Source organism: Volvox carteri (genome assembly GCF_000143455.1).
Source record: "Volvox carteri f. nagariensis unplaced genomic scaffold VOLCAscaffold_37, whole genome shotgun sequence".
NCBI lineage: Eukaryota > Viridiplantae > Chlorophyta > Chlorophyceae > Chlamydomonadales > Volvocaceae > Volvox > Volvox carteri.
This window is the reverse complement of record NW_003307580.1, coordinates 1,195,777-1,208,843: the sequence shown is the minus strand read 5'-3', so window position 1 is coordinate 1,208,843 and position 13,067 is coordinate 1,195,777. Positions and strand designations below refer to the sequence as shown.

The following is a 13,067-nucleotide window of genomic DNA, read 5'->3' as shown; positions in this document are numbered from 1 at the left end:
CCACCGCTTCCTCATATTTGTGCGGCTCCTGCACCGCGCTGTGGCCTCCGCTGTCCGCACTGCCATCGGGCATGTTAAGCTCCTGTGCAGCGCTATTGTGTCCGCTGTTGGCACTGCCGTCGGGCACGTTAAACTCAGCGCGATCAGAGCTACCCGACGCTTTGTTAAGCAGCGGTGGACTACCCAAATCTCCGCCGCCGCCGCTGCTGTTGTTGGCCAGGCTGAAAGGGGCCAGCGGCTGGTGCAGCGGTTGCCGTTGACTGCAAGTGTTGGGGCGGAGGGGGGGCGCTGGGTTCACTGGGGGCGGGGCATCCACTTGAGTTGGCGGTGTGGCAGGCTGTGTTGAGCCGCCGACGGGGTTGCTGCCGCCAGGACGGGCGGGGCTGGTGCCGAAGGGGGTGCCCGCCCGTTGAGATGTCGGGCCGCAGTGGTCGTCATCGAAGGTGACGTCGCTGCTAACAGTCACCTTGCCGTCAACAAGGACGCGGTGGGCGGCCGTGTTGTGCTCCGGTCCAAGGTAGGTTCCCGCCTTAGCGCGGGGACCGAGCTTATCCTGCTGGCTGGCTGGGATGCGGACATAGGCCAGGCAGCCAAAGGTGTGCAGGTGGCTGATATCAGGGGTGACGCCATGATAAGCTGCCCACGGTGTGGCCTCTCGGTGGCCTCCTGGCCGTCTTATGGGCCGCCAAAGCGGTACCTCGTCGCAGCAGCAGCTGGCACTGTTGAGGCAGAGGGGGGCGTCCACACGGGCCTGACAAACACACCTGAGATGGACACACCTCGCCTCGAGCTGCACCGCCCCACCAACGGACCCCTGGTCGCCGTCGTGCGCATGCCTGACATCCCTGAGCGGATTGAACAGGCTCACATGCCCATCTATATACACCTCCCTCAGCCGCCCAGCATCGATGACACCATCGAGCTCTTCACGCTCGCCCCGCACCAGGCCGTGCCCTTCATGCTTATGGCCCAGTACTTCGACCGCCGTGATGAGCCTGACCCTGGCGACCCACCGCAGATGCTGGTGGAGGGCAAGCCCGGCACCGGAAAGACCCAATTCATACAGGCGCTGCTCTGGTACACATTCCAGCATGGCTGCCCGCACTGGGCGGCCACCTGCGCCTACTCCTGGGCCGCCACAGCTGCCTTCAACACGCCAGTGCACAGCAGCCTCTCCACACACGCCATGTTTGCCCTCTCCGCTGGCAACAACCAAGCGGAGAGTGTCAGGAAAGGCAGCGCTGCCAGCCTACAGGTGCACCGCAATGCCGGCACTGGTGCGCTCATCATTGATGAGATCGGCATGAACAGCCTACACCACCTGGGCGCGTGACAGATTCCCCATCGCGCGTCCTAGGAGCAACTGCCCTGTTCCCATGACGTCGGCTAGCTGATTGTTTCCCCACTTGATTTGCTGAGGCGCGCCGACAGGGATGTAATTGTGCATCAAGGAACGGTCACCCGTGAGGTGGTAAGGTGAGCCAGAGTCTAGGACAACACATGAACTGCTACCACTGCCATCGACGACCAGCACCGTGGCACGGTTCTGGCGTGAGCTTCTTCCGCCACCGCCGCCGCCACTGCTTCCGCCTGCAGTGTCGCTGCCGTTGCGGCGGCCGTTGCCGCATCCAACATGGCCGCGTTCACGTGCCCTGTCGCCCCCGCTGTAAGGAATAAGGGTATGCAGAACGGGGGGCAACAGACTAAGCTTTTGATAAAGAAAGGTAACGGATACCCTGGGGGGGGTTTCACACATGTAATCTCCGTCTAAGGCTATCTGTCAGTATGGCGCTGGCTATCTTGTGATACTCTGCAACTCTGTCACGATGTTATTTCAACACTTGCCATTCATTCCGTTCTCACTGACATGTCATGCAGTAACGCTTCATCTGTAACTGAGCCTTCCACAACCAAGCAAGTGGCCAAGCACTTGTCCTCCACCATACCATTGAAGTACCAGGTGGTCGTTAAGAAGGTTGTGAAGCCCGACGCCATCAAGATAAACAAGTGGTACACGTGCGGGTAGGTACAACATAGATTGATGTAGTAGACATGGGTACTTTTCTGCGCAAGATCACATAACGCTGGCACATTTTCAGGTTCCTTATCCTTGGGGTTACCTGGGACACCCTGTCGTCCGCATTGGCGAAGAAGGACAAGCTTAAGGGCGCAGTGAAGGACACAACCGACGTTGTTGACCTTAAGAAGTTGGGGAAGCGGTGGATGGCGGCGCTCTTCCGGTCACTGACTGGAGACAGCCTCTCTAAGGTTCAGCAGGAAGACAAGGCTACGTACGACGCTGTCTATGACGCCTTGAAGGCGAAGCTGCAGAACGCGATGGCAAACCATCAGTCAGGTAGAAAGGGTGATGTTTCGGAAACCAAACGATATTCAATCAAACTGTGTGTTACACCTCACACTCCCACAGTGCTGATCTTTACGTTAGTTTTGAGTAACCCACGTTTCGGATGCCGATGCATGCAGAGAAGAAGAAGTCGGACTTCTTCAAGGCCATCAGACTGACGACTGCAGACAAGGCTAAGCTCGAGACCGTGGCGACCATGGACGCCGTCAGTGCGACCAAGCTCTTTAAGGAGTGGGTGACTGCCCATGTCGAGGTCAGCACTCAGCCAGCAGGTAATGCATGCAAAGAAAAAACGTGGACGTTTCCTCAACCTCAAGACGACCTCAACCTCACTTGCAATCTGTGCCTCCGTGTTCTCTTTTGCAGGTCAGGAACGCAAGAAGAGCAACCACACGGCTGCAACTGAGGGTAAGTGAACGCCACTGCTCAGTAAAAGCTAAATACCCACGCGTTGTTACTAAGTTCAGACATGAAGGTCATGTACATTAACTACTTGAAACTTCCCTGTCATGCAATACATCATGTTGCTTGTATCCCTTCCTAACTTCACAACAAAATGTACAACCCCCCAGGCCAGGCCAACGTTATGGAGACGCAGCAGGAGCCCCTCGGCCAGAAGAGCAGCCGCCAGGATGGGGATGAGGGAGATGATGGGGACTACAGCGGGGAGGACGAGGGCGAGGGCAGGGAAGACGAGGGCGAGTGCGCGGAGGATGAGGGCGGGGAGGATGAGGGTGGGGAGGACGAGGGAGGGGAGGATGAGGGAGGGGAGGACGAGGGAGGGGAGGATGAGGGAGGGGAGGATGACGAGGGGACGGGGGGCAAAGTCCTGCTCGAGGAGTACGGCAGAAGCAAGAGCCAGAAGGTCCACAGCAAGTCCGTGCCTCAACCAACTGGGCGCCGCAAGGTCCTGGTGACCGGAAAACATGACAAAGGTAAATTGTAGCTTCAACAGGACAATAAATTACGACTACACACGGAACTTACTAACAACAAGGCAATAAATTACGACTACACATAAAAATTAATTTCTGAATCACTCTCACTTATTGTAGGGGCATTGGATGCCGGGGGGCGGCCCACGCGCATGAGGCAACCCTCGGCTAAGGTTCGGGAGAGCCAAGAAACTGTGGCCATGGTGGCGCCTGCTTGCATCAAGCGTCCACGCAGCAAGGAAACCCCACCGGCGTTGCCGGAGGACCCATCGGCTTTCGGGGCCACAGCGTCAAACCCCGCAAAGAGGAAGGAATCGTTTGGTGTCGGTAACGGCTGAGCTGTACAGACCCGCGGGGCTAAGGTGCAGCAGGAGAAGGGCAAGAAGGCCATGGCAGAGATTCGGAAGGGGGGGCTGAAGAAGCAGCGGAGGTAGCAGACCGCGGGCAGTGATCAGGAACCTGGAGGGCGCCTGTTGTTTCAAGTGATTCTCAATGTTCAGTAAAGAAGGGCCTCTAGTCCTCGTGGTACCGATTGAGAGATGTGAGCAGGTTGTAGTAGGCTATTGGGCAATGCTTTGTGTATGAGGGAGTCTGCCATTCGAAGTGCATATGAGAGCTGACAGCAGGGGTTGATGGTGTGACCTATACCGTCCTATGCTGTCCGTTAACATGTTGTTAACGGACAGCATAGGACGGTACAGGTCACACCATCAGCGGGTTCATGTTATCCCGTTAACGGCATGTTAGCGGGATAATATGAACCCGCTATTGAGCTGGTAATCGCTGTTTAATGAGCCATTTGCGCAAGAGTTTGGTCGGTTATCGTCCTGATAATATCTATGTTATTGCCCCATTACCGAGGATATTCTTGTAACTGGCCGCCTGATAAACGACCTGGTAAACACCCGATAATGCTGCCTGATTACCGGGTAACTGACCGATTACCGACCCTAGCCTTGTAACTGGCCGCCCGATAAACGACCTGGTAAACCACCCCGGTAATGGAGCCTGATTACGGGTAACTGGCCGATTAACGACCCTAGCCCGTTAACGACCCAGTAACCTTATAGCCTGGTAATCGAGGCCGGTTACCAGGCGTTCCCATTATTGGGCCAATAACATGCGGTAGGGAAACGCTCCGGTGAGCGACCGAGCTGGATTTGCACCAGTTAGGCTTGATGATGCTGTTGTCGAGGCCCAGCGTGAGCGAATGGAGCACGAGGAGGTTGCTAGGCGCGAGCGCAATGCGGCCAATGCTACGGCAGCCGGCAGCCTGGCATTCGACCTGTTGGACGTCCTCTTCAACAAATCCCAAACACTGTATTGGCCCGGCCGGTTGGTTATTAGGTCGTTGCCACTGGTACTGAACTGTACGATCGGTCCAGAATTTGCTAGGGCGTTTCCAAAGTGCGAAAATGGTGAGAGACCATGAGCCTAAGGGTTCCCGGTGGAGGGAGACTGACTGGAAGCTGCAGTTTGAAAAGCCCCGAAACTTTGGAAGGGGCCCCGAAATTTGTATCATGCCCGCAAAATCTGGTCCGGCCTTCCCCGAAATTCAAAGAGCACGTACAAATTTCAGAAAGTTTTTTGACCCCTCCCCGAACAAAGCGATCACGAACTATAAGTAGCACTACGGTATACATCCTCCTCCAAGACACCATTCAAGAAAGCGGTTTTGATGTCGAGCTGATGAAGCTCGAGATCTCGATCCGCCACAACAGCAAGCAACGCACGAAAACTAGCATATTTACCAACGGGTGAAAAAACTTCCGCAAAGTCCACGTCTTTCTGCTGTGTAAAACCCTTGGCTACCAAACGAGCCTTATACCGTTCAATATTACCACTCCCATCCCGCTTGATTTTAAATACCCATTTCAAGCCAATCTTCTTAGCATCACTAGGCAATTCCTCAAGTTCCCAAGTACGATTTTCTAACAACGACTTCATCTCCTCATCCATCGCCGCCTTCCACTGAGGCCAGTCCGCACGTGCCTTCGCCTCAGCTAGAGATTTAGGCTCTAGAGGTTCTGCCCCTTTGGCTATCATCACATAGTCCTTAAAAAGGGAATTCGGCTGCTTGGTCCTAGTAGACGAACGCGTAGCAGCAATGGGGGCGGAGGTAGCAGCAGGGGGGGCGGAGGTACCTGCGGAGGTACCAGCTCCACTATCAGCTATAACTTCTCCTTCAACCACAGCTGCCACCACCTCAGCTGCCTCCACCTCAGCTGCCTCCAACTCAAGTCCCTCCCCCTCATTGTAAACCCCCTCATCGTACTCCTCTTCCCCCGCATCTTCCTCCAGCAGAGGGGGAAGGTCCTCCTCAGTGTCCATGCCGGCCTCATCCGCATTTCCCGCGGGGGCTCCAGCAGCAGGAACAAGTCTGACCGGAATTACAACAATCGTGACCCGCGGTTCACTGCTGCGTGTTTCAAAGATCTTATTCAGAATCGCTTCGGTTTAGCTCTTCTCATCATCCTCAAACTGATGGACAGACCGAACGTGCCAACCGTGATTTAGAGGATATGTTGCGGCACTACGTGGCTGGTGATCTTATTAGCTGGTCTCGTTTCCTTCCTCTGGTTGAGTTTGCTGTCAATAATTCCTACCATGAAGCCATTCAGAATACTCCTTTCTTCCTTAATTACGGCTTCAAACCTCTCACTCCAGCTAGCCAATTGGTTCGCCATTTGGGGGGGGAGAAAGCTGTCCTACGTTGCACACAATTTGCGAAAGCTGAAGCTCATCGCAAGAAAGTGGTGAACGCAGAGCAGAGCCTTCGTTAGTCAATGGCGTGGCGCTGTCGTTCCATACTGACATGCAGCAAGCACTTGAGCGTGCTAAAGAGTGTCTGCGCGTTGCTCGTGAACGTATGAAACGTTTCGCGGATAAGAATCGTTCTGAGAGAACTTTTCAATTGGGAGACCGTGTCTTACTGAGTACTAAGCATATGCGCTTAGACGGTCCTCGTAAACTCCTTCCTCATTACATCGGTCCTTTTGCTGTAACACAGGTTATTATTAATCCTGTGGCTTATCGTTTGGATCTGCCTACTAACGTGCGTGCACATAATGTGTTTCACGTTTCTCTTCTTAAGCTCTACCGAGATGGTGGACGCGTTCCTTTACCTCCCGTTCCTGGTGTGGTGGATGGTAATCTCGAATTCGAAGTCGAGAAAATCCTGGACCATCGTATTGTGAAAAGTAAGGGTAAATCTGCTAAGCGTGGCGCTAAGCGATTCTTCCTTCTTCGATGGAAAGGCCAGGGTCCTGAGTATGACTCTTGGGAGCCTGAGTCTAATCTTACTAACTGCGCTGATCTCCTGCGTGATTACTGGGCATCCTCTCCTGCGTGATTACTGGGCATCCTCTCCTGCGACAAAACCTATTCCTGGCCCTTCGTCCCAAAACACTCCGGATAGTGTTCTTCCTGAGTCTCCTCCCATTGAGACTACTCCTGTCGTGCCTGCAATTCCTATTCCTACGCGTACTCCTATTCCTGCGGTGCGTACTACTCGTTCTGGCCGCGTGGTTCGACCACCTGCCCGGACACTCCTTCTCGCTCTTTTTCGCAACAATCCCGTCAGTGAGGCGTTTTCGGCTTTGCTCTTACACGGTTATCCGTGGCGGCGGAATTGAAGGGGGTCTGTCGAGGACAAACATACTTTAAGAGGGGGAGAATGTTATGAGCATTCCGTTAAATACGGTAATGACTAACATATTCTTATTATTACTTGTAACGCATTGGCGGAACAACGTACTATCGTACGTCGTACTCCAACAAGAGCATATCCTTACTTTGGTTAGTTCCGTCTAGGCGGACATTTGGTTGTCAAGAACCAACTAGCCACTAAACTTGTAAAATCGTTTCCGCTTCCCTTTTAAATCGTATCTCGTCTTTACTCTACTCGTTACAACGGGCAGGGATATTTAATACGAAACCATCCACGACCAAACACCACCATTGAACCACCAGAGATCAATGGACAGGTCCTTGTAACATGTTGTAAAACTAAGTTTGTGGCGGTCAGCCCTCTGAGCGAACTGGTTTCAGTGCCATGCCGTGCAGATCTTTGCAGATTGCACGGAATCTCTAGGTTTTTGCTTTATTGGTCTCTGAATCTTATCTCTTAATATTGTAACAGAACGATGCGCTAAGTTTGTATGCAATACTTGCTCAAGCAACAGCATTGTTACTTTTGCAACAGGTTAGGAGCCCGGAGCAAGGCGGGAGCCAACAACCTAAATGTCAGAAAAGTCGACCCACATGGAGAGGCTTAATGCTGCCAGTAGGATTACATGGTTCATACAGATCAAAGCCGAGATCAAGGCGAAGGCTGGCAATGCACTTGTCAAGGCACGCGACGCCAGCAATTCTACCTCGGTGGACCAGCATTCCTAGCCTTTGCATATTTACCCCTCGGCTTTCGCACCTAGATAGATCTGACCGACCTAGATAGAGCTGACCGACCTAGATAGAGGCTAGTAGTCGGCGGAGCGAAGAATAAAAAGCGATACGAAGAAATGTTGCAACGGCTCGTACAATACGGCCCACCGAGCGAACTGCATCCAAAATCCAGCATTGAAATGACAGGTAGAATCCATCCAATTATTCCTGCCTACATTCACGTCATATTTGTCGTGATTAGGACGAAAACAGACAACCAAATCCAAGCAGACACCAAAATAGGTAGAAAAAAGAAAGGAAAACTTACAAACTCTCACTCTTGAAAAAATGCTTCTACAGCCGCGTCTGCAGGGTAGAATTACACGTGTCCATGCATAAAAGCCGTAATCCGCCAAAACTGCATCCTGCGTTTTGCTTCTTCGACGCATGTATACGCATACGCGCGCGCGCACACACTAAGTATTACGCACATTGCCCATGCACCATGCTACGCTACAATCGAAGTACAAAATCAAGGAGATAAGAGACCACAAGCAACGAGTGCATGCACCTCACGCACAGCAAGTTTGCACCCTTTGCACGTATATTCGCACATATCACCGTTTCTGCCTAGTAAACCGCTTACCTCCAATCCTCCATACCAAACTCTCAAAATCGTTTGATCGCTGTTATATATATGGGACATGCGCGCCGTCTCACAGGCAGAAAGATCACGGCCGTTTGTTCATCGCACTCGCCACACGTACACACTAACCCCGTATGGTACCCACCGCACGTGCGCAGAGAGCCATCGGCTTCCCCGGTTTGCCTCATATTTCCCTAGCTAATTAAAAATTGAATGCACACATCCATGCATACATATGCATACTCTGTACGATCCAATAAATTTTCTGGCTGTACCAGCTGGGTCAACTAAGCGCAAGCAGGCGGCCCACACACTCAAAACGAGCCGAATTGCTTGCCCTCAATATCGACACCCGTAACCATCCTCCTGCTGCTGGGTCTGTGCACTAGCATCTGTCGCCCGGTATCCTGCCTTGTCAAATCAAAGTGCAAAGTTTGTCGACCTACGATTGGCGGTGTCCAGCGACGGGTGCCACAGCGGCTGCATTGCAGGTGGTCCAGCCTGCAGTGACGCGGTCAAACTGGGGCGTGCCGATTTCCGACATGCGCCGGCCCATCGCCGAAACCACAGTCCTGCGAGCACACACACACACACACACATACACACACACACGCACGCACACGCAAAAGAAGCACGGGCGCAGCTTTTAAAACTAAGCAAACGACGATTGTGCTAGTGGCAGAGCTAACGCTGAAAACAAATTTTTCCGGTCCAAATGTGGATGGTGGCTGAATGGGGGATGTGGGCCAGGGGGACCCCAGTGCGACCGTCGAAATGATCCCTGCCAACACCGTAGGATGCATGACCGCATTACTGTAGCTGAGCAGCTGAATAGGCACGCACGTACTTGCATACATACATGCGACAGAATGACCAGGGTTGCACACACACCGTCCGGCCACGAGCAAACCAGTAGTGCAAGATCCGTGCTCGCGAGCACAAAACAAGGTCTAATGCCGGGAAACTCACAGAGCACACACAGAGCACACGTAAACAAGAAGTATTAACCGTGGGTTCACGTACCGAATGGCGGGGAGCGCTCGCGAGTAGCTTGGAGTGGGATTCGTTAGTGCTTGGCCCAGAGCTTGAATGTACGATGCACGCATGTTGCGCGCAAAAAGCAGGGGCTCAAGGTATGTCCAGTGTACTGTAATCATGGCCTGCGACAAGTACGAGTGATGACGACGTAGCATGTAAGGGAAAACGGTGCGGCAAGTTGTGGATGCAAGTGACGTATGTATATATACCAGGCAGCGTATCCACACGCGGCAAAAAGAATGCTTTGATAGTGACACAAGTGGGTGGCATCACTTGGACGACACCCATCGCACATTTACAGGCATCCACGTAAGGTGGATAGCGGGAATCAGCTCCCTTTTCAGCCAGACCCTCGGCATTCGCATTCGAAGAAGGCCCTTCAACGGTGGCATGCATAAATAGAAGGTTTGCCTGTGCACTTATTAGGCACTACTACACACACACCTTGGCTTCTGCGATTTGGGCCGCAGAGCGCTTGCAGGCCACTGCGGCTTCTGCCCGGTACAAGGAGCGGACTACTCCCTGGAGCCCCATCACGGTGATGTAGCGTTGCACCATAGCGCGGGTGTCGTTATAGATGTCAAGGTCCGCTGCGGATCCGTCAGTTGGTCGAGGACATGCGGGCAAGAGCACGCAGGCGACGTGCAGGGGGGTTAAGCAAGTAAACAGAGCACACTTTATATACACATACGTACACACACATACATGCGCAATATACACACACGGACAAAGTGTTAGGCTATCATGGCCGCCGCCACCCCCCATAGTCGGAAACCTCCCGAATACCCCCTCACCAAGAGCTGAAAGGGTTAGCGCAAGAGTAGAATGCGGAAGCACATACGGCGTTCTCCCATCTTACATCCTACCTTCCCCCTTCCCCACACCCAACCCGCACACGACCATACAGATGGTTTCCAATGACCACCCCAGCACCCGACGCCACTGCTTTGCGTACCGGTGCGTGACGAAGCCAGCAGTTCGTTCAATGCCAGCGTCATGGCGCTGTTGACGAACGACTTGCCAAGGAAGGTGGCGTCCATATCCGAACCCAGCCGTGCCGCCCAGCCCGACAGTGTGCCACATGCCCTGGGGTTGCCACCAGCCCAGAGAGCAAAGGCCTCATCGACGTTGTGGGGTGCACCTGTATGTGTTTCCGGGCAGGAAGACGGAAGCAAGGGATGGCAAGATTGGTTTAGCGGAAGGGACGGAAGAGGTGGTGCGAGAGGGAGGGGCGGAAGGGGCTGTAAAGACCAGCCAAGCACCGGACCCCCCCTCGGTCCTATTACTGCCATCACCATTCTCTGATACCTGAGTGTCGGTCACAATCCAGCAGGGGCGCGTGGTGCCAGCCGAGGTATGCAGATCAAGGCAAGAACGGAGGCAAACAGAATGAAACGGGACAATGCAGCCAGGTGTAAGGCATTCAGGCGTGGGCTGTGGTATAATGCCGGGCCATGGGTGCAGGTCCCGGTCCAGATTGCTGGCTACCTATAGTAGTACAGCAGTATAGCAATACGATAGTATACACGCAAGTCGATCATGTCGCTGGCGGTCCTCGGTGGTAACAGCAGGCAAGGGGGACAGAGTTGCATGAACGTTCTAAATCTGGTACACTCGTGCATGCACAACCAAGAGACAGCAGCTCCATGCGCGCACGCACCTGTTTCATCGCTAATGAGGATGTCGTTGTTCGTGGGGTCCTGGAAATATGTCCGGATCTTGTTGAAACCCTCATCCACCTCATGGAGGAAATACTTCAGTGCGGCGACCTGCATGGGCAGGGGGGGGGCTAGCATCATCAAAGCATTCATCAGCGTATACATGGAGCAAGAGACTCTCCACATCCTGAAAGATCGGATGGATGAAGCTACACGCACCCCGTCCGTCGGACTAATAATGCAAAGACCGACCGACCCAGCTACCCCCGACGTGGCACAGTGCATCTATACGGTATTTGGTTGGATTTGGCGGTGCATATACATACGCACGCACAGTTGCACCTTCCCGCCACCGAACATGATTAATCATTGTATAAATCACACAGCCACCGGCATAACTCATCACCTGGATGAGGCCAAGAGTCAGTGGGCCGTCGCGCTTGGAGATGGCATCTCTGCAGGTGGCAACAGCAGCATTTTCAAAATTTCAAATTTAGCAGGTCACGCAGGGGGGGGGAGCTGCAGTACATTTAGGCACGCAGCACGTGTACGTGCACGTGTAACGCAACATGCAGGGCGAGCGTGCTTGGGCCTCGTCCGTCCCGCCGACGACTGGGCGTGAAGATTACCTTTGCCTTTCATAAACCTAAAAGCTGCAGGAAGCGCCGTCGGTATGTATGTAGGTAGGTGCGTCCAGGAAGCACATCAGCAGTTACGGCAGCTATAGAGGTGATCGCACGCCGATCGCGTCCCCAGCCCAAACCCTGCAGATATATTATTCCTATGTGCCGCCGTGTTGTAGATTATAACCAACGCTAACGGTACGTGCAAACTCACTTGATTAAGGTATCGAGCCATGTCGCGTTACGTCCCGCAGTCAAGGCGTCATGTAGAGGCTCCACAACACCAGCCGCCGGCGCGAAAGAGGCAAAGCGCTGGGATAGGAGCACAGCAATGCGTCGTACATGGGGGCCAGCAGACTTAATGTTGACATGACAATAATGTCATCCACACGAATAAGCGGCGGCAATTAATACCAGGAAATATGTAGCTATGGCCACCAAACGAGATAGCGCCGGCGCGGATAGCGTTTGGCCAAAGCACGTAGACATGTCAGCAAGCATATATATCCAGCAGTTTGTCCTCGTTGTGTCTCATTGAGCATAGTAAGCCACGGAACGACGCTCGCCATGGGATACATACACATTGTGCAAGGATGGGCGCCTTGAGAGCACCTAAAACCCACAGTACGGTAGCATGTAGAAGGTGCTGGCAACGCCTATAAGGGGTGTGTGTGTGTGTGTATGTGTACATTTATATTCACGATTACATGACACTCATAGGGAGATGGCAAATATGTCTTGTGCTTCTGAGTTCACTTACATAGAACGTGCGGCGCGACAGACCAGAGTAGGAGTTCTTGCCGGTTGCATAGATCTCTAACGCAGCAGTAAAGTTGCCGGTAGTGATGGCAGCCTGGTGACAGTTATGCATTCGATGACCAGAAACAGCACAAAACAGGCTTCAGCAAGTTTACTTGCAATTTCATCGCACGCGCCCAATGGCTGCGCAACCGCGGCATCTGCATAACAGCACCTTGCCAACAACATTGAATTACCTAACAGTTGTAACCCCTCTTTGAGGAATTCGCTGACTCTGTTACTTTAATCCAACTCCTACCCGCTTACCTGTATGTCACAGTAGTCGAGAGTCATGTTAACATATCCTATTACGTTCGAAGCATACGTGTATCCTTCGAAACGTGTCTTTAATGTTGTTGGCTGCGCTTGGGCTGCACATAGCAAAGCCACTACCGATACAGTAATAGCAGCAGTAGTCATGCGTCGATTAAACATGGTGACCAAACAGATAAAACACAATCCAATATAATTCATATGTAAGCTTTGTCCCATAGATGCTTTTATGCTGCATGTTAAAGATCATCGCCCGTGCCTGGCGCGCGCCCATAGGCCTTCTGCCGACTCCTACCAGACAGACCGCACGCGCTCCGCACATGTTTATGATAACGAACGTAGAGGTTG

General features: G+C 53.1%; 3 protein-coding genes across 3 annotated transcripts; 1 reads left to right on the top strand and 2 right to left on the bottom strand.

Annotated features, from left to right (window-relative positions):
* Window positions 1–769: 769 nt before the first annotated feature.
* VOLCADRAFT_94495 (uncharacterized protein) lies at window positions 770–3,311 on the top strand (the record flags this gene model as incomplete). Its single annotated transcript, XM_002953680.1, has 6 exons — window positions 770–1,329; window positions 1,879–2,022; window positions 2,100–2,356; window positions 2,485–2,637; window positions 2,732–2,773; window positions 2,938–3,311. The coding sequence occupies 6 exons, from the start codon at window positions 770–772 to the stop codon at window positions 3,309–3,311; spliced, it is 1,530 nt and encodes a 509-aa protein (XP_002953726.1).
* Window positions 3,312–4,339: 1,028 nt separating this feature from the next.
* VOLCADRAFT_106083 (uncharacterized protein) lies at window positions 4,340–8,361 on the bottom strand (the record flags this gene model as incomplete). The annotated part of the gene is made up of 3 exons (XM_002953603.1): window positions 7,852–8,361; window positions 5,445–5,660; window positions 4,340–4,734 (listed from the first exon to the last, which is right to left on the bottom strand). The coding sequence occupies exons 1-3, from the start codon at window positions 7,877–7,879 to the stop codon at window positions 4,340–4,342; spliced, it is 639 nt and encodes a 212-aa protein (XP_002953649.1). The 5' UTR covers window positions 7,880–8,361.
* Window positions 8,362–8,596: 235 nt separating this feature from the next.
* On the bottom strand, window positions 8,597–12,901 carry VOLCADRAFT_75951 (uncharacterized protein). The gene is made up of 9 exons (XM_002953602.1): window positions 12,714–12,901; window positions 12,409–12,501; window positions 11,863–11,960; window positions 11,432–11,480; window positions 11,028–11,136; window positions 10,323–10,508; window positions 9,812–9,957; window positions 9,353–9,489; window positions 8,597–8,901 (listed from the first exon to the last, which is right to left on the bottom strand). Exons 1-9 carry the CDS (start codon window positions 12,879–12,881, stop codon window positions 8,772–8,774), a joined length of 1,116 nt encoding a protein of 371 aa, XP_002953648.1. The 5' UTR covers window positions 12,882–12,901; the 3' UTR covers window positions 8,597–8,771.
* Window positions 12,902–13,067: the final 166 nt, after the last annotated feature.

Coding starts and splice junctions, on each gene's coding strand:
- VOLCADRAFT_75951 (XM_002953602.1), bottom strand. CDS start 12,881: ATGTTTAATCGACGCATGACTACTGCTGCTATTACTGTATCGGTAGTG. Junction 11,137..11,431: donor TGACTCTTGGCCTCATCCAG/GTGATGAGTTAT, acceptor CTGCCCATGCAG/GTCGCCGCACTGAAGTATTT. Junction 9,490..9,811: donor CCCAAATCGCAGAAGCCAAG/GTGTGTGTGTAG, acceptor TACTTGTCGCAG/GCCATGATTACAGTACACTG.